This window comes from Ursus arctos, unplaced genomic scaffold, assembly GCF_023065955.2.
Source record: "Ursus arctos isolate Adak ecotype North America unplaced genomic scaffold, UrsArc2.0 scaffold_32, whole genome shotgun sequence".
NCBI classification, from domain to species: Eukaryota; Metazoa; Chordata; class Mammalia; order Carnivora; family Ursidae; genus Ursus; species Ursus arctos.
Genome location: NW_026623008.1, coordinates 8,758,445 through 8,775,844, shown reverse-complemented (window position 1 = coordinate 8,775,844; position 17,400 = coordinate 8,758,445). Strand labels below are relative to the sequence as shown.

The 17,400-nt window shown below is 59.5% G+C and overlaps 1 protein-coding gene across 3 annotated transcripts in view; it reads right to left on the bottom strand.

The window, feature by feature from the left end:
* TNFRSF1B (TNF receptor superfamily member 1B) overlaps window positions 1-15,042 on the bottom strand; it is a 33,831-nt gene extending 18,789 nt beyond the window's left edge. For all 3 annotated transcript variants that reach the window (XM_057305320.1, XM_026519814.4, XM_026519815.4), the window contains exon 1: window positions 14,858-15,042. In XM_057305320.1, the coding sequence (XP_057161303.1) occupies window positions 14,858-14,935 (78 nt within the window). In that variant the 5' untranslated portion in view covers window positions 14,936-15,042. The remainder of the gene's footprint in view (window positions 1-14,857) is intronic.
* Between the last annotated feature and the right edge of the window lie 2,358 nt (window positions 15,043-17,400).

Genomic DNA, 17,400 nt, shown 5'->3' with positions numbered 1-17,400 from the left:
GAGGGAAGAAGAGAGGGAGGGAAGGAAGTAGGGAGGGAGGAGTGGGAAGGAAGGAGGAAGAGAGGTGAGGGAGGGAGGGAAGTGGGGGAGGGGAGGAAGGGGAAGCAGGGAGGGAGAGAGGGAGGGAGGAAGAGAGGTGAGGGAGGGAGGAAGGGCCTATCTAACATACAATATATGAGACACCTCTAACTGTGTGAAATGGAGAGGGAAAGAAGCAAAGCCACCTCCCTGGTCTCCCAAAAGTTCTAGATCATTCCAGGGCCTGGCTGGTGGCAGGCTGATGGAGGACCACGCACAAGGAGGCCATCAGGGCGCCCCCTCACCCACTCTCACATCAGGGTCAGCAGCTCCCTTTCCTCTGCTCAACATGGGGCCCCCTTCTCCCAGGACAGGAGAAACCCGCAGAACAGAGCAGCAAACGTGCACTGCGCACCTGCTGTCTCCCGGGAGCGACTGACTGTACGTGTAGATCCGTGGTCCCACGGAGTCTCCCGGCAACGTTCCCAGCAGCCCAGAGGTGAAGCGACAGCCCCCCGAGGCTAGAGCGCGAGAGCGCCACTCCTTGCTGCCTCCCCTCCTGCCTCCCTTCTCTTGGGGAGGTCCCCAGAACACAGGACCCAAGCTTCCCTTCCCTCTTGACACAGACCCAGAACCCCAGGTGCCCCCCAAAACTCAGCACCCCCTCCCACCACCTGGCCTCCGTCACTCCTCCACGTTCTCAGCTCTAGCCCTTTGAGGAGGAAATGAAACGACAGGATATTCGTTAAGCACCTACTGTGTGCGGGCCAGGCTGCAGGCACTCCATGGAAGCCTACTTCTGCCCCCAAAGGCCAGTGGGCGCATGCCCAGCTCACAGCTGACGGAGATCAAGTCATTTGTCTGAGGTCATCCAAGAAGGATGGGGTGGAGTTGGGGTGTGACTCTTGTCCTGATCCCACTAGAGAAATCCTAGGTCCCCTCCTCAGGACAGCAGAAGGAGCCAGCTCCTTGTCCCCGGGTCACTGCAGCGCCCTCCCCCCCCCCCCCGCCCCCGGTTCATCTACCTCCGTGCCACACAGGGACGGGGGCCCTGGCTCACCAGGGCTCACAGGGGCTCACAGGGGCACACAAGGGCATACAGGTTCTGTCTGTCACTCGGGCTCTCCTTCCTACACACACATACACACCCCCGTGCAGGGTACCCCTCTCGGGCTCAGGCCACCACCCTCTGAGCTCAGCTCTGACCTGGTTTCCCAGCAGACCCCCCAGGAACCTCAGAACAGGCCGGTCTTCCACAGCAGGCAGGGACATTCGCCACCTGAGACCTGGCTCCTCCCAGAACTGCCTGTGTCACTGGGCTCCTGAGAGGACCCGTCTGCAGGCTCAGCTTTGCCAAGTGCTGGAAGGATGCCTGGGAGCACAGGAAAAGAAGGATGAAGCCCAGAAGTGGGGCCCACGATGGAGGTGCAGCTGCTGGAGGCCAGCAGGGGCCTCAGACACTAGATCTTAGCGACCTCCCATTTAAAGGCAGAGAAAGTCAGGGACAAAAGTGGGAACGTTCAGTCATTCAACAAACACACCGAACACTTGCCAGTCCAAGTGCTGGGCATTACTGCACTGAACGCTGCCCAGTCCCTGCCCCGCCTGGGGCCAGAAGGCATCGGGAGAATGGGTTTGGCGTGGTGCAGGCACGGCCAGGAGGAGGCCAGGCAGCTAGGCCGGGCGGCGGGGGCCGGGGTCAGGGCGGCAGACACAGGCCCAGAGGCCGCGCCTCCTCCCAAGGCTCCTCCACGCCAAGCATCGTGCAGAGCTGTTCAAGCACCTCGCCGGCCCTGAGTCCCCATCCCAGCTCTGTGAGGTCAGCACTGGGGTTACTCTCAAGTCACAGCAGGAAACTGAGCCTCAGACGGTCTCCTCGCCTTCAGCACACATCCTCCCTCGCACCAAGCTGGTGCCTTCATCACCCCCACCCCAGGAAGACTGGACTTCAACGCCCCTGGGCCCACCCAGAGGTCCTCCCTGTCCGACTCAGGCACCCCCTCTGTGGTGGGCAGTCACTGGCATCTCTGTGCCTCAGTTTCCTTGTCTGGAAAACGGCGCTGCGGGCCTGCTTGACGCTCTAAGCCCTTTCCACCTCTGCCCTCTTAACGACGGGTGTCAGAGAGCTCAGGCCCCTCCGCAGACCTCAGAGGACCGGGTGGGTGAGTGGGTGGCCACCCACATGAGAGGCGGAAAGACTGAATGAGCCGGGAGGTGGGGCGGGGGGTGTGAGGCCAGGCTGAAAGTGGGTACGGGGAGGGGCTGGCAGGCCCCAGCCTCCGCCCCTCACGCCTTCTCCCAGGGCGAGGGCAGCCTGTGCAGTTGGCCTCTGGCAGGAGAGGGACCCGAGATCCAGAACCTGGTATCACGGGAAGAGCCCTAGACGGAGGTGAGAGCATCTGGGGGCATACGCCGGTCCTGGGGGACTTGCAGGTGTCACTTACCCTCTCTGAGCCTCAACACTGTCACCTGTAAAATGGTGACACAACACCTTGCCCTGCCTCCTCCTGGGGCTGTTGTAGGAACAAAGGCGGGGGGGGGAGCGTCTGAACTTGGGTCCATCACCTGCTCCCAGGCTCCCAGGGGGCCCCCTGGGGGAGCGCTCAGGGTCTGCAAAGGCCCTGAGTTGTAGACTTATGTCAGACAGACTATAAGAACTGGCTCCTTCTGCTTGGTTTCAGCTAAAAATGGACGAGGTAAGGACAGGACTCTGGGCAGCAATTTGCCCGGGGCCTGTGAGGTGCTAGATGGCTCAGGTGGGCCTTGTAGAGGAGGGGCTTCCCTCCCACCTGGAGGCCAAGTGTGGGGAAGCTGACCTGTGACCCTTGGAGTTATAGGGTCACCCATGGGCTAACCCCAGGCCTACTCCTCAAGGAGCTAAATTTGGGAGGCCGTGGCAGGCCAACTGCCATGACAGTGGGGTGGAGGCCTCACTGGGGCAGAGAGACAGAGAGAGAGAGAAAGAGAAAGAGAGAGAGAGTCCCACGGGCCAGATGGCGAGCTTCCTGGGGTAGCTGCCTCAGGTGGTCTCAAAGGGGCTTCACAGGACCCCTAAAATAAAGAGCCGGGGTGAGGAGCCAAAACCCAGGGATGCAGTGTCCAGGATGAGGGACAGTAATATGGCGGTGAGCACCTGAAAGCACGGGAGCCTCGGAGACCTGCCAGGGCCAAAGCTACAGCCAGACGAGAGTCACCTGGGGAGTCAGGCATGCCTTTTCCTGCTCGCCGCACCCCCCCCCGACCTCCTCCCCCCTCACTCTTGCCCTGGAGGAGCAGGAATGCCAGCAGCCTGAGAGCAGGGCAGGAGGGACAAGGTCAAGGTGGACATGCACCGGGCCCTCACGGGGGCCATCAGCCAGCGAGCGGCAGAGCCCGGGCCGCCTCGCAAGTCTCATTCTGGAGTCTGAGTCAGCGCTGTCCTGGGGAATTGGGCAACCCTGCACCAGATGACTTCCTGTCCTTCCCGTTCCTGGAGCCCGGCCCGGCCCTGGCCCCGTATGTACCCAAGGTGGTGGCCCTCCGTCCCTTCTCCTATTTATAAATAGACAGTGAGAGAGAGGAAGGCAAAGCAGGGCAGGCCCGGGGAAGGAGAAGCGGCTGTCACCAGGCACTGTCTTCTCAGAGCACGGCAGCTCCGGATGGAGCCTTCTGCTCTTCCGGCCACTGTCAGCGCAACATCTCTGGGCTCTTCAAGACTCTCGAATTTTCTGGAGACCCGCCCCCAGCTTAGATGCCAGTACCACTGGGAAGGGGTCACCGTCCCGGCCTCCCCCAGGAGCTCCGCTGTGTGCGGTGAGAGGGCAGGAAGGGGAGACGGTGGGAAGAGGCCCCAGGGAGAAGCTTCAGGCTTCGGGGAGTAGCATGTGCCTCTCAAACCTACTCTTTTCCCAGGGCCAGAAAGACAGAGAGACCGTGCAGACCCAGGAGAAACGCCTACTGTATACACACAGCACTGGCACCGCATGCATTCTCTCCTTTATTCCTGCACCAATGCGAGGAGGTCGCTATCACCCCGTTTTAGGGATGAAGCAACAGAGGCCTCTGGAGAGTCCGCACTAAGTCCAAGAGCACGTAGCCAGCAAGTGGCAGACGGGAGCTCGTCACAGCCATGTCCATCTCCGTGTCCTTGGACAGTTTCATACCCTGTGGTCTGGTCCTGTTTCTTTGTGTCATAGAAGAGGGGCCCCGGCAGGGACAGTGACCCCTCTGAGAACACTCAGCGAGCAAGGCGTGAGCGGATGCAGTGTCTCTCCCAGAAAGGTCTCCAGGGTCCCAGGGGCAGAGGCCGCGGCCATGGGGAGGGGCGGAGACGTCTGCCGAAGGACCCCGACACCCCTACACAGGTGGAAACCATCTTCGAGCAATAGAGAAACCCCATCATTTGCATGGCAGCCCCTGGGGCCCTGCGATCCGGTGGGAGGCGGCAGAGCCGTCTGGGGCTCCATCTTGGGGGGTTCGGGGGAGCCCGGGGACTTCGGGGGGTGCAGCCACATCAGGCCAGGCCGAGCCGGCGGCGCCGCCGCTGGGGCCAGGCAGCAGAGGCCTGTCTGCCGTCATGGAGAGGAACAGCATGTGCGTCAGGAAAGACGGACCACATCACAGGCGGCGGCCCGGGGGTGACACATCCCACTCTCTGCCTCCTGCCTGTGATGTTGCTTTAGAAGTGAGCCAGGGCCAGACAGGAAGCCCGGGCTGGTATCCGGTTCTGGGGCCAGGCTTTGTGCTGAATGCCAGGGCTTGCATCTAGCAGGGTGTGGTCCTGCCCCCGAGAAGCTAGTGGCCGAGGACACCCCCTCCCACTCCCACCCCCCACCCCCACACACACCGGCCTGTCGGCCTGTCGGAGTGGTCTCCTCAATGTACCTGGCTCCTACCTTCCCGCTCTCGGCGTCTCCTGCTGGCTACAGCCTCCTCCCTCTTGGTCCCCCGGCTTTCCAGATGGACCTGCAGCCACCTTCCTACAGCCAAGTCTGGCCTGGTTTAAACCTCTGGCTCCACTATGCTCAGGCCCAAGCTCAGTGTCCCCAGCTTGGGACCCGGGCACCGCTGTCCAGCCCCTGCAGCATCCCCACCACAGCCTCCCAGACAGGGCAGCATGTGGCGCCTTCCCCCCCACCCCCGCCCCCACCATGCCTTCACTCCTGCTGTTCCCCTGCCCCAACATCCTGACCCCCACCCACTCCGCCACACCCCCGCGGCCAACTCTCCCACTTCTTTCAAGAGTCCTCTCCACTCTCACCCTAGGGAAACCTTCTCTGAATGCCCAGATGGGGCCAGAGGTCCTCCTGAGGGCCCCAGGGACAACCTGGGTCCATCTCTATACTGCCCAGACCACTTTTTGGTTCATCATTCGTTTTGCAGTGTCTCCGCCTCAAAGACAGGCTCCATGCCCCTCGCTACACAGCGTAATAGGAGCTCTGAGCCAGGCACCGGGGTTTTAATCCCAGCTCTGCCATTCTGCAGCCTCGGTTCTGTCATCTATGAAATGGGGACAAACACAGTGCCCGCCACATAGGGCCATTATGATTCACCGGCAGTAAGAGCCAAGCGTTACTTGCTGGCTTCTTATTACTCATTGCTCTAGGCGCAGGGCACAGGACACAGCAGGTGCCTAATAGATGCTGAATTGTTTAACAGAAGCAGAAGTCTTCATTTCCAGTTAGTTGAAATGAGTTGGAGCCAGCAGGAGAACGGGGCGGGAAATGGCTCAGAGAGGGAGATGTCTGTCCTTCGTTGGGGGAGACGAACTGACAGCTTTCAGAGAAGAGTCCCTCACAGCCACGGCGACCACCATTACAGGCGACCACCATTACATCTGGGTGGTGGTTTGCATGCAGAGCTCTGGAGCCCGACTGCCGGGGGTGGAATCTTGGCTCTGCCTCCAGTGAGCTGAGACCCTGAGCACAGAGCTGACCCTCTGTGCCTCAGCTGCCTCTCCTATAAAATGGGGGCAGTGATGGTCCCCTCCCCAGGGGGCTGTGAGGACTGAGGGCTCAGGAAAGGCATGAGGTCCTTGCCTGGCCCCGTGAAGCCCCCCGCCCCCAGATGTCAACCCCAGCCCTTGGTTCACTGCACTCTCCCAGCCCCCATGGGAAGTGACAGAGACACCTTTATCCCCACCTTACCGATGGGGAAAAGCGAAGCTCAGAGAGGAGCTCAAGGTCCCCGGGTACTCTGGCAGCAGAGCGGGGCCCCCCCGGAAGTCCTGCTCCCCGCCAGTGGGGGGCACGTCACATCCCACACCACACCTGGGAGGAGTGGGTCAGCCTGCCCGGTCTCACGGCACCCCAGCAGGAGCCCAGGTCACCCTACGGCTCCCCATGACAGCTCTAGGAACAATGACCAGAATCGCTTGGCTCAAGCTGGGGCAGGGCTGAAGGCAGACATGCCTTGTGTTTCAGGATGGGACAGAGAGAGACAACTCCTCTTCCTCCTGAGTATCTCTGTCCCACACCACATCTTGAGTCCAGTCCAAAGGCCTCCTTTCCTCCTTGAAGCCTTCGATCCTTCCTTCCTGTTTTCGGCTACTGCCTCAGCCCAGGGCTCTGGCTTCAACTATTCCACATTCTCTACCTCATTTGGCCTGCCAGGGCCAGAGCGATCCTCCTACTCTAGTCTCTGTTCTAGTCACTCCCTTGCTCTAAAACTATCAGTGGCTCCCTATTGCCTCAACCCTGATAGGAGGGGAGGATGGTGCTGAAAGCAGGGACTCTAGAGTGAAGCTGCCTGGCTCTGAATTCAGACTCCCCCCTTATTAGCCAGCAGCACGAGAGTTAGCTTGTTTAAGAAATGAGGTTAATAAACGCCAATCTTTTCATCCACAGACAGTATACACTTCGGGGGGCTGTTGTGAGGAGTAAGTGAAATAAGACATGTAAAGTGCTGGGTGCCTGGGTGGCTCAGTCGGTTAAGCATCTGCCTTCAGGGTCCTGGGATCGAGCCAAGCATCTGGCTCCCCAAGCAGGGAGCCCGCTTCTTCCTCTCCTTCTGCCCCTCCCCCTGCCTCATGTTCTCTCTCGCTCCCTCTCAAATAAATAAAACCTTAAAAAAAAAAAAAGACATGTAAAATGTTTAAGAAATGCTCCCAAAAATCACAGAAGCTCCCACTTTCTAATGTAATCTTTATATTTTTTACTACTTGGGTTACCAGCCCCAAACAGCTGACAGCCTCATGAGCCATCGCTGTTCCTCGTGAGGCTTTAGCTTCCGCCAGGACATCTAGCTACTGTCCCCTGCTACTCCCGCCTCCATGCCTCCCTCCACACCTTTCTCCCTCCGGTGCTCACTCATTCCCAACCTGCCCACCCTGGGGGGGCTCAGCTTTTAGAGGGATCCCTATGTGGTCGTTGCAGAAGGAGGACCTGGAAGAGGACAGGATGGAGAGGCAGAGCCAGGAAAGTGACAAGAAAAGATGAGGGTCAGGGGGCCAAGGGGCCAGGCCCGGAAGACAGTGGAGCCATCGGGGTGGGGGGCGATGGCTGGGAGGACAGGGAGGGCATCGTGCCATGAGGTGGGGGCGGGGGGCTCCGGACCTCTGGCAGCGCAGGACAGCAAGGAGCAGGAGCCCTGCAGCAGCAGGCAACAGCTGGCCAGGAACGAGCTGAACCCGGGGTCTCTGCGAGTGGCAGACAGAAGCCCCGGGCTGTGGGTTAGCAGGAGGAAGGACAGACAGAGCTGCCCGGGATGCTGGTGGGCAGCCCTGCTCACTAAGGTGAAGTGCTGGGAGCCCTTCCCGGGAGACTCACTGTCAAGTTCCGACCAGGGCCTTCTGAGTGGGGGCCATGTGGAGGCCAGAACTTCACTCCACCCTCTACCCACCCCTGCACTGCCTCCCCCAGTCTAACACTTGGGGCCAAAGGACTCCAAGGCAGGAGTGGGCGAGGTCCTTGCTGATCTCAATTTCCAGCCAGGGCAGCCGAGGCTCAGTGAGGAGAAGGAAGCTGGCCAAGCCCTCCAGAGCTCGAGGCTGAGCCAGGACCAGGTCTCAGACCCCCAGCTCCCAGCCTCATGCTCCAGTCGCTTCTGCAGCCTCGGGCGTCTCTCCTGGTAGACATTTGACAAGGTCTCCCACGGACGGCCCAGAAGATACCCGTACACAGCCTGCCTGTCCCCAAACCCCTCCGCACTCTGTTCCCCACCCCCCAGGCCCACTCAATTCCCTGAACCCGTGGCCACGGCAGCCATACCCACTCAAGGCCAAGCTCAGAGTGAAACAGATGGGTGGGCCACTGTCTGGACAGCAAAGGAAAACAAACAAAAGCCCCTGGGGATTTCTACCCTAGTCTCTGGTCAGAGCAGCTGGGTCAACCCAGGGCCCCGGCTCCAAGCCGGGGACAGAGCAGCAGTTTGCTGGCCTCTTGAGGACCCAGAGCTCCAGAAACAGACTTAGCCTGGGGCTTGTGAAGTCGGCCCGCATTCCACCCTGCCTGTCTTCCCCACGCGTGCCCACTTGGTGTCTGCTGCCCAAGTGGGGAGGCCGGCGGCCACTGGGGGCCTGGGAAGTGGGTCCTGCAGCCTCCCTCCGTACCCATGCATCGCTTGGTGTGAAAGAGCTGGCTGATGGGCCTTCTCATTCTAGAAATTGAACCAAGAGTCCAGTGAGCATAAATTTGCACAGGTGACACCTGAGACATAGTCTGTCCCCACCCCTCCCCCTCTGCAAAGACGACATGGAGGCTCAGAGAGGTAGGACGGTGTCACCGTCAACCAGAAAGCAGGGCAGAGGCAAGACCACAGCTGCAGCCTGGGGCCTCCTGGGCAGCCGCCCCCCACTCGGCTCCCCCAGCACGGCTCACGTTTGGGGCAGAAGGAAGTCTACTCTTCCGAACCCCAGTCGGTAAACAGACACTTCCTCCTACGGCGTGCGCAACCCTAGAGCCCCAAACCACAGTGATGTCACTACCCCCCGCCCGTGACCTCACAACACGCCACTGTGGAAAATGACCGTGGGCCCCACAGGGGTGGGCCCTGAGCTTCGGAGTCCCAGCCCCCCAGTTGACAGCTCAGCAGAGGGGGACAAATGCCCACAGCCCTGGGCTGTGAAGGGGGCCAGCAGGACTCAGAACCAACGGAGAGGGCCATGTGCCCATCATAGGTGACAAAGGACTTCTTCGCGGAAACTGTCACTCCCCACCCAGGCTTCCCCGAACCTTTGGGTTCCCAGACAGCAGGCCCTGCAGTGAATGCCCACAGCACTGCCTTACCCACAGTCTGCGGCCCCAACGGGTCTGGCTTCTAACTTTACTAAGGGGCAGGGAGGCAGGAAACCCATGAATTCTGTTCTGCCTGAAGCTTCTGCATCTCGTCTAGGAAGCAAGCTGACAGGCAGCCAGGAATTCTTGATGCCAACGGTGCAAGGCAAGGAAATCATTCCAGGCACAGCAAGCAGGATTGAGGTCAGCAGGAAGACAGTCTGGGAAGCCAAGATATTAACAGTGGGGTGTGCTGGGCTCTCCTTCCTGGGAAAACTTCTGGAACCCCTCACCCCTCAGTCTACGGCCTTTGTCAAGCGCGTGCAAAGCTGGCACTTCCCCAACATTCCAAAGAGAGTGTGGGGATCAGTGGTGCGAGGTTTTATGGATGGGAATGCTGAGCCCCAGAGAAGCTAAGTAACCCGAGCAAGGTCACACAGCAAGCCAGTGACAGTGCTCGGCTGGGAACTCTGCTCTCCCGACACCCAGGCCGGCGCTCCTTCCTCAGGGCCTTGCTGTCTCGGCAGCCCCTTGGAGGCTGGAGAATGGACAGCACAGCCTCAGGGGATCCTTCGCAGGGCGTTCCCTTCTAGAGACTACAAGTAAACAGAATTTCAGGATCACAGAGGTTAGAAATGGAAGAGTTCTTAGAGATAGCCTAGAAGGCCCATCTTGCAGGTAGGAAAGCTGAGGCCAGAACATCCCCTTCACAGTGACGTCATCAGACTCCGCTATACTGTGCCACATGTACCCCCTCGCTCACTCTCAAATGACACAGAGCACCTGTAACTCATGAACGGAGCAGGGGTGTGATTTCCTGACCCCCCAGCCATGGCCACATGCTAGGGTCCGCAGGCCAGCCAGTTGGACTGGTGGTGTGAGAGGCCCAGCAAGGGGCATCGGGGTAGGAAAGACAGCCAGGGAAAGGCAGGCAGAATGAGAGCTGTGCTCAGGGACGTTGGGAAGAAGCTCTGGGCAGCTGGAGGTCTGCCACCCACACCTTGGGGCCCCATGGCTCAGAGACAGAGACTGATCCATGGTTGTCCCCACCTCGGCCCCAGCACCGTCCCACAACCCAGAGTCAGGTCAGGCCCCGCAAAACCACAAATGCTCAACTAGCCACCAGGGCGCTTGTACAGCCAGCGAAGCACTTTTAACCGTGACAGCCAGCCAGGGAGGATGGGAACCCAGAGACTCCCAGAGACGGAACGACTTGGCAACAACACACGGCCTGTAAACAGCAGAGTAAGGATTTGAGCTGAGGTCTGCCTGATACTGAGGCCTGGGCCCTTCCCCTAAGTCATCAATACTGCTTCCCCCCGGCCCGCCAGAGCGTCCGGAACTGGGAGTGGCAGCTTCTCTACTCTGTTCCCGTTCCCCTGGTGGCACCCCTCTCTCCTCCCTAACCCCCAGCTTCCCCCCCTGCCTGCTTCTAGGCAAGTCACATGCCTACTAGAGCCCTGAGTCATTGCCAGTGGGTGGCCCCATCACGAGCTCGGGTGGGGAGGTGGGGGACAGGAGGGAGCACTTTAGGGAGAGCACCCCTAGCCTCAGCAGACCCAAGCGCAACACGAAGAAGAGCCCAGAGAAATACCCCAAACAGAGGGAGACGGCCTGGAACCCAGCCCTGCCACCGCTGGCTTTTCACACTCTTCGGTCTCATCCCTGAAACAGGGCCATGATAAAGGTCAAACGAATATCGTTGCTCATTTATTCAATATTTTTTAGCACCTACTACATGCCAGGCACTATTCTAAGCCAGGGGTTCTCAACCAGGGCAATACCTGGTGACATTTTTAGTTGTCACAACGAAAGGGGGGTGACTACCAGCATCAAGCCAGTAGAGGCAAGTTGCTACAGGCCGGTCCCACAACACCTACATGGCCCAGTGTCAGGAGTACCAGAAACCCTGCCCTAGGCTGTGAGTCTATACTGGCAAGCAGGTCCCTGCCCTCTCCCTGTTCACATTCCAGGAGGAAGATGCAATGAAAGTGAAAGAAACAGAACAGGTGATGGGTGTTATATATAAAAAAACCAAGCAGGTCAGGCGAGGGAGAGCACCTGGTAGGGAGCTTTTTTAGGCAGGATGGTCAGAGAAGGGTTCTCTGAGAAGGATTCATCTGAGCAGAAAGAAGTGGGGTGAATGAGACTAGGGGATATCAGCAGGAGGAGCTTTCAAGATGAAGGGCAAAGCAAGTGCAAAGGTCCTGAGGTAGGTGTGTGTGTGTGTGGCATGCTCAAGGACCAAAAAAGCAGCCAGCATGGCGCAAAACTGAGAACTAGCACTAAATATAACACACACACACACACACACACACACGCACGCATGAACCATGGTTGGCATCAAAATTCCCCCACCCAACACACAACTTTCCTGGCTATTCCTCCAGGAAGCACAGGATGGTCAGGACCATAAACGCTCTCCCAGCCCTGGGGAGGAGCAGGGCTCCAGGAGCCCCTGGGTCAGGCTCCAGGATGGCAGTGAGGGTCACTACCCGACACAAAAATGCCAGCCAGGTTCTGAGCCATCTTCTCAACCATCTCTGCTGCAAGGCCTTTCACACCCACTCGGCTCTGTGAGGAGAGCAAGGTGGGAAATACTTCCCATGTCCACAGATGGGACAACGGAGGCTCACTAACTTGGCCCGGCTCACGAGGGCAGGTAGGGGCAGAGCCCAGGTCTGTGACCATTGGTGATAGGGCTCCTGGAGGGCTGGAGCCGGGTCATGGGCATCTCAAGGTCCCCAGAGCCCAGCACTAGGGTGGGCCTGGAGTAGAGGTCCATGAATGTCGGGGGAATGAATGAATGGCACGCATCGGGATCCCTGGCCGCCTGCCCACTGCCCTCTGATGGAGTGCCCCGCCACCAGGCCACATCCTCAGTCAGCACCCAGGTTCCCCTCTGCGATGTCAGGCAGAGCACAAAGGGACATCCTGGAACAGCAAGTACACTGTTCACCCATCTCCACACCAAAGGCCATCGTCCCCAAGCCAGTCTGGGAGCCCCAACTTCTCCCCTTAACTCGAGTTGGCCCCGGGTCCCTGGGTGATGAGGGGGGAAGTGGGGAGCCCTCAGCCTCAAGACTTGCAGTGGGAGATGGGCCTGACCCCATCCCCAGCAACAAGCAGACAGCCAGACGGCTGGGAATGCAGCCCACCCCCATCAGAGGGCACTAAGTGCTCACCTACCCTGCCGGCTTTCCTGGCCTTTATTTGCCGAATGAATGAATGACCGGAGGAAGGAACGAAGCGTTCCACACCAGCCAGCAAATACGGCTTTGGAAGGAGGCAAAAGCCCTAAGGGCATGAGGCTGCCGCAGCCGCAGCCAGGTCGGGTCTCCTGGGGGCTCCTTCTGCCACTACACTGAGTCACAGCCAATGTTCCTGACTACACAGTGAGTGTGCGGGACCTGACAGGGGCAGCAGGGGCACCCAGATACAGGGAGGGGGTAGCGAAAGGAGCTCTGCCATCCGGCAGACCTGCGTTCGAATCTCCACAGCCCCCACCCGCCCCCAGCTCTGCAATCCTGGGAAACGTCACCACCTTTCTGGGGCTCAGCTTCCACATCTCCGAATGTGAACAACGGCATCCCCCTTTTAGGAGTAGCTGTAAGGAAGCTTTCAGTGGGGCTCTGTACGAAAGGCCTAGGACAGCGCCTGGCACTTCGTTCCAAAAAAGAAGCTACTGTGGTACTAATAAGGAGGAGGACCCCACAGGCCCTGCACTCCAGGAAATTTCCAACTGTTGAAGTGGATAAGACACAACGAGATTAAAAAGCAGAACAGAGTCTGTCCTTGGGAAGAACAAAGAGCCAAAGATCCAATCCAACTGGGAGAATGAGGAAAGGGTTTCCTGGAGAGGGAGGCATGTGGGAAAGGCCCTGAAAGAGGGGGCAAGGGGAGTGCCATGTAAAGGGGACAGCGTAATGACCTTATCTCACTGGATGTGGGGTACAGATGCAGAGAGGTGGCAGAAAGAACCCAGACCCTTGACTCACTCCAACATGGGACTCTGGGGGAAATTTCTGCCTCCGCCACTGGGAGCCATAGCAGGCTTCTCAGGCAGGGACAGAGGAGTGATGCCACCAAGGACGATCAGTGGGAGAGGCTGGGGGGGGGGGGGGGGGCTCAGGAGACCAGCCCCAAGGCTGTGGAGATAGTCCTGGGGGAGGGAACCTGCTGGTCAGGAGGGCTGGGAAGTGAGAGGCATGGAGGACCCCTCCCACTACTCCAGGACTCAGGCCTGGTGTCCCACAGAGAAGCCCTGTACCTCTTCCACCGAGGGGCTCCCATGACCCCAAGGTTCACCAGCACAGGACAACACCCCTTGAGGCCTGAGTCTGTGACTTGATCCTGCACTCAGGCTCTCAGAGCTGGGACTCTTGTGACCCTCCTCGGTTTTCAGGACAACCTCTGGGGCAGACCCCAGGACACATCCTCGCACCCACGGCGAGCGAGTCAGTTCTGGTCTGACAGCCTCCATCCTCTGCCCTCAAGAACTGGACTCTAAAGTTATCTCTAGTCGCAGCCAGTGAATCACTTCACATTACCTCATGAGCCAGTGCCACCTGCCTCCCTCCTCCTGGTCAAGATGTTCCCCTGAGTCGGCACACCACACGTCCATCAGGGTGAGCTCATGAGGAATGGACGGAGGAATACCTCCTCCCCAGCTGGTGCAGGCGGGTTGGAGGGAAAAATGCCCCCCTTTAAAGGAAGAGCACCCCCAGGCCCTTCAATGAAATACAAGTCCTTTGAGCCTCAGTTTGCATTCTCTGTGAAATGGGGTTACTCTGTCTTACCAGACTATGGAGACAGCCAAAGAAGGCAAAGGATGAGCAATCCCTTTGCAGACTCCACCTTGCTACTGTGGTGCGTGCAGGTCATGCTGACCAGCACCTCTCTCCATGCTCCTGGAGTCCCTGAGGGTCCCAGCTGTCTTTGATAACCCGCCCAGAAATCCTCCCTTACCTCCTGTGTGTCCCCAGAGCTCAGCCAGGGGAACCTGAACACACTGTCTCCTCCCCATTACTCAGAGCCCACAGAGAACAGGCTCTGAAATGGTCGCCGGACATCCCAAGTCGGTCCTAGGGAGGGGGTCTGTGCAAAGAGCACGGGACACAGCCCACAGTTCTCCCGTGCCCTTATTAGGCGCTTACTGCACACCTGGCCCTGTTCTTTCAGGCGTGCAACCCTGGTATTTCTAAGAAAGAGGAAAACCATAGCCCAGAGGAGGAGGAAGTCTGAAGAGGGTGCCCGCGTCCGCAGCGGGGACAGAGCCCCAGTACGGAACCCCCTCCCCCCGCCGCGGGAGGCAGGGGAGGGTGTCCGTCGGAGCTGGAATCCAGGCTCTAGCCGGGTCAGCCCAGGGCTGGCCGGCCAGCCCCCAAACACCCGGGCCTGCGCGGGCGGAGCCGGGCTGCGCCGCGGGTACCAGAGTTCGTGGCCGAGCGCACGTGTGCCACGCCGGCCTCGGGGCGGGGGGGGGCTCCAGCGGGTGTCCAGGCGCGCGCGCCGCGTCCGTCTCGCCCGCGGACGGCGGCGCCTGGGTCGCCCCGAGCCACGCGCCCCGGGGGAGAGCGCGGCCGGGGCGCCCCGGGATGGGCGGTCCGCGCCAGGCGGTGGGCGTGAGAGCCGCGCGAGTCACCCACCTGGACCGGCACGGCGTGCCCCGCGCCCCAGAGCTGCAGTCCGAAGGCCAGCGCGGCCCAGAGGGCGGCGGGCGCCATGGTGCGGGCGGCGGCGGCCGAGCGCGGGCGGGCCCGGCCGTCCCTGACTGTCGCGCCCTCGCGCCTCCTCTCCGCGCTCCGCTGCCTCCGGCGCCTTGGACGGAAAGCGAAACCCCGCGCGCGGGCGGCTGGAGGGAGGCAGGTGGCGGGGCGGGGCGGCGGGGCGGGGCCTCTGTGCCACACCTCCTCCCACGCCCCCTCCCCGGCGCGCGGCCCCGCACCTCCCCCCCCGCACGCCCCCCCCCCCGGCTCTCACCCCCCGCGGGGCCCAGCTGGAACCCCGACTCCGCCGCCCGACCCACCCCCGGGTTTGTCTCCCCCCAGCGCCAGCCACTCCCAGCCCTCGCGGACCCCGCAGCCTCCTTCTCGCGGGGGGGCCCCCTCCCCTTCGAGTCCCCCTCCCACCGGGTTTGTTGCTGCCCCCAGATTGTGCCTCTCAACCTGGGCTGCGTCCGCCTACCCCTCCCACCTCCCGCAGGGTCCCCGGTCCTGTGTGGGTGGGGCACTAACTTGGAAAAACATCTCACAAAGGTGACACTTGCTCTGGGGAGACCACCGGTGTTCTACATAATTCAGTCATTTAAACTAGAGCCAGACCACCTGAGTCTCTGCATTAACCTCATAGGGTGACATTTTCTGAAAATTAAAAGATAGTATATATCATAAATGTGTGTATGCTTACAAAATATATCTGTAACTTAAACCGTGATACTATATTAGCTGCTATTACTATTATTCATTTGTTCATTTATCCTTAAACATTTTTTAAGTAGGCTCCATGCCCAGTGTGGGGCTTGAACTCACAACCCTGAGATCAAGAGTCCTGTGCTCCACCCCGACTGAGCCAGCCAGGGCCCCCTATCTTTAAACATTCTTCAAGCCCTTCTGAGAGTGAGCCATACCCTGCCCTGCTTTCCCTGTCTAGGTAACTGACAGGTAAACAGAGGCTGGGGCAGAAAGCCATCCAGGAAGTTGAGGGGGCCCAGAGAGGGGCTGACTGGCTTCCCTAGGGCTCACATCACCACTGAGCTCCCACTCAAGCTGCCATTGTTACCACCCTCCTTTGAGTGGCAACTCTAATGCCAGCACCAGCCCTGTGTGGCCAGAGTGTCTTCCCCCAGCTCTGGGAGTCCTCACCACCAGCACACAGGGCATTTCTGAAGAGTGGGGTGGGCAGGACGGCAGGAGACTCTTCTGTTCCCCCGTTCCCTCGTGGCAGGCTGCCCCATGATGGAAACAGCAAGGATGGCGCTTCTAGGCGCTGAATGAGAAACTGGGAAGTGATTTGTGGGGTGGAAAATCCCACCTCCTGACCAGGAGTCTGGGAAATTACCTGGTTCCCAAACATTTCTGAGAGATAGGCCATGCTGAGGGTGCGGCTAGCAGAGCCCACGAACTGAACTCCGCACAGTCAGCCTCTCAAACTAGCATAAAGACTTCTTCTTTATGGCCCTTACAAGTCTCACCTGGGAGTCTGAGGATTCCCTGATCCGTAAGAGAGCCAAAGACCAGGAGCGGGGTGTCACCTGGTGGAAGCAGGGGCAAATGGTTCTCCACGCATGACCCACACACACCTCAAACCCAATGGGTCCCACAGACTCATCGCCTCCGGTGGCTCCCCATCCCAGCAAATGGCACCTTCACCACCCAAACGTGGGGATCCTTTTGGGATCCCACCTCCCAGCCCACCTCCATCAGCTGGACCTAAGGGGTGGGTGACAGCCAAGTCAAGAGGAAAGCAAACCCTCTGCCTAGTGATTCTCTAAAGAGTATTTGGGGGCACCTGGGTGGCTCAGTCAGTTAAGTTACCAACTCTTGATTTCGGCTCTGGTCGTGATCTCAGGGTCATGAGATCGAGCCCCGCGTCAAGCCTCGTATTGGGCTCCAAGCTGGGCATGGAGCCTGCTTGAGATTCTCTCTCCCTCTGCCTTTCCCCAACCTCCCCCACCCCACTTTTGTGCTCCCTCTCTCTTAAAAAAAAAAAAAAAAAAGCATGAAGTTAACAAAAATATATATTACAAAGGAATTGGTTATAAAGATGTTAGAGGAATTAAAAGAACAATTAGGGGAGGGGAGACAACCCTGAGATTAGCAAGTCTAAGAAGCCACCTCCACCTCTGGGGCTGGAGCCGCTTCCTCGGCCGGGAGCCAGGACATCGGGGTGATCTGGAACCATGGAGGAGACAGAGCCTCGGCAGGAGACAGACAGCACAGGAAGCACAGAGGAGGGAAATATCCTGGCTTCTCCCTTGTGTCCTACCCCCCCCCACCCCCCCCACCCCCGGCACTCATCTCCCACCAGTGCCTCCCACTGGCCGAACCTGAGATGGAAAACATTTGACAAAGGAACTGGGAAATGTAGTTTGTGGGGTCAGCCCACTGCCTGGAGAGCAGAGCCGGGGCATGGTAGGGCCTGTCGCTGAGCACAGGCCGCCAGCTGGCACTGGTCCAAGGCAGAGGCGCCC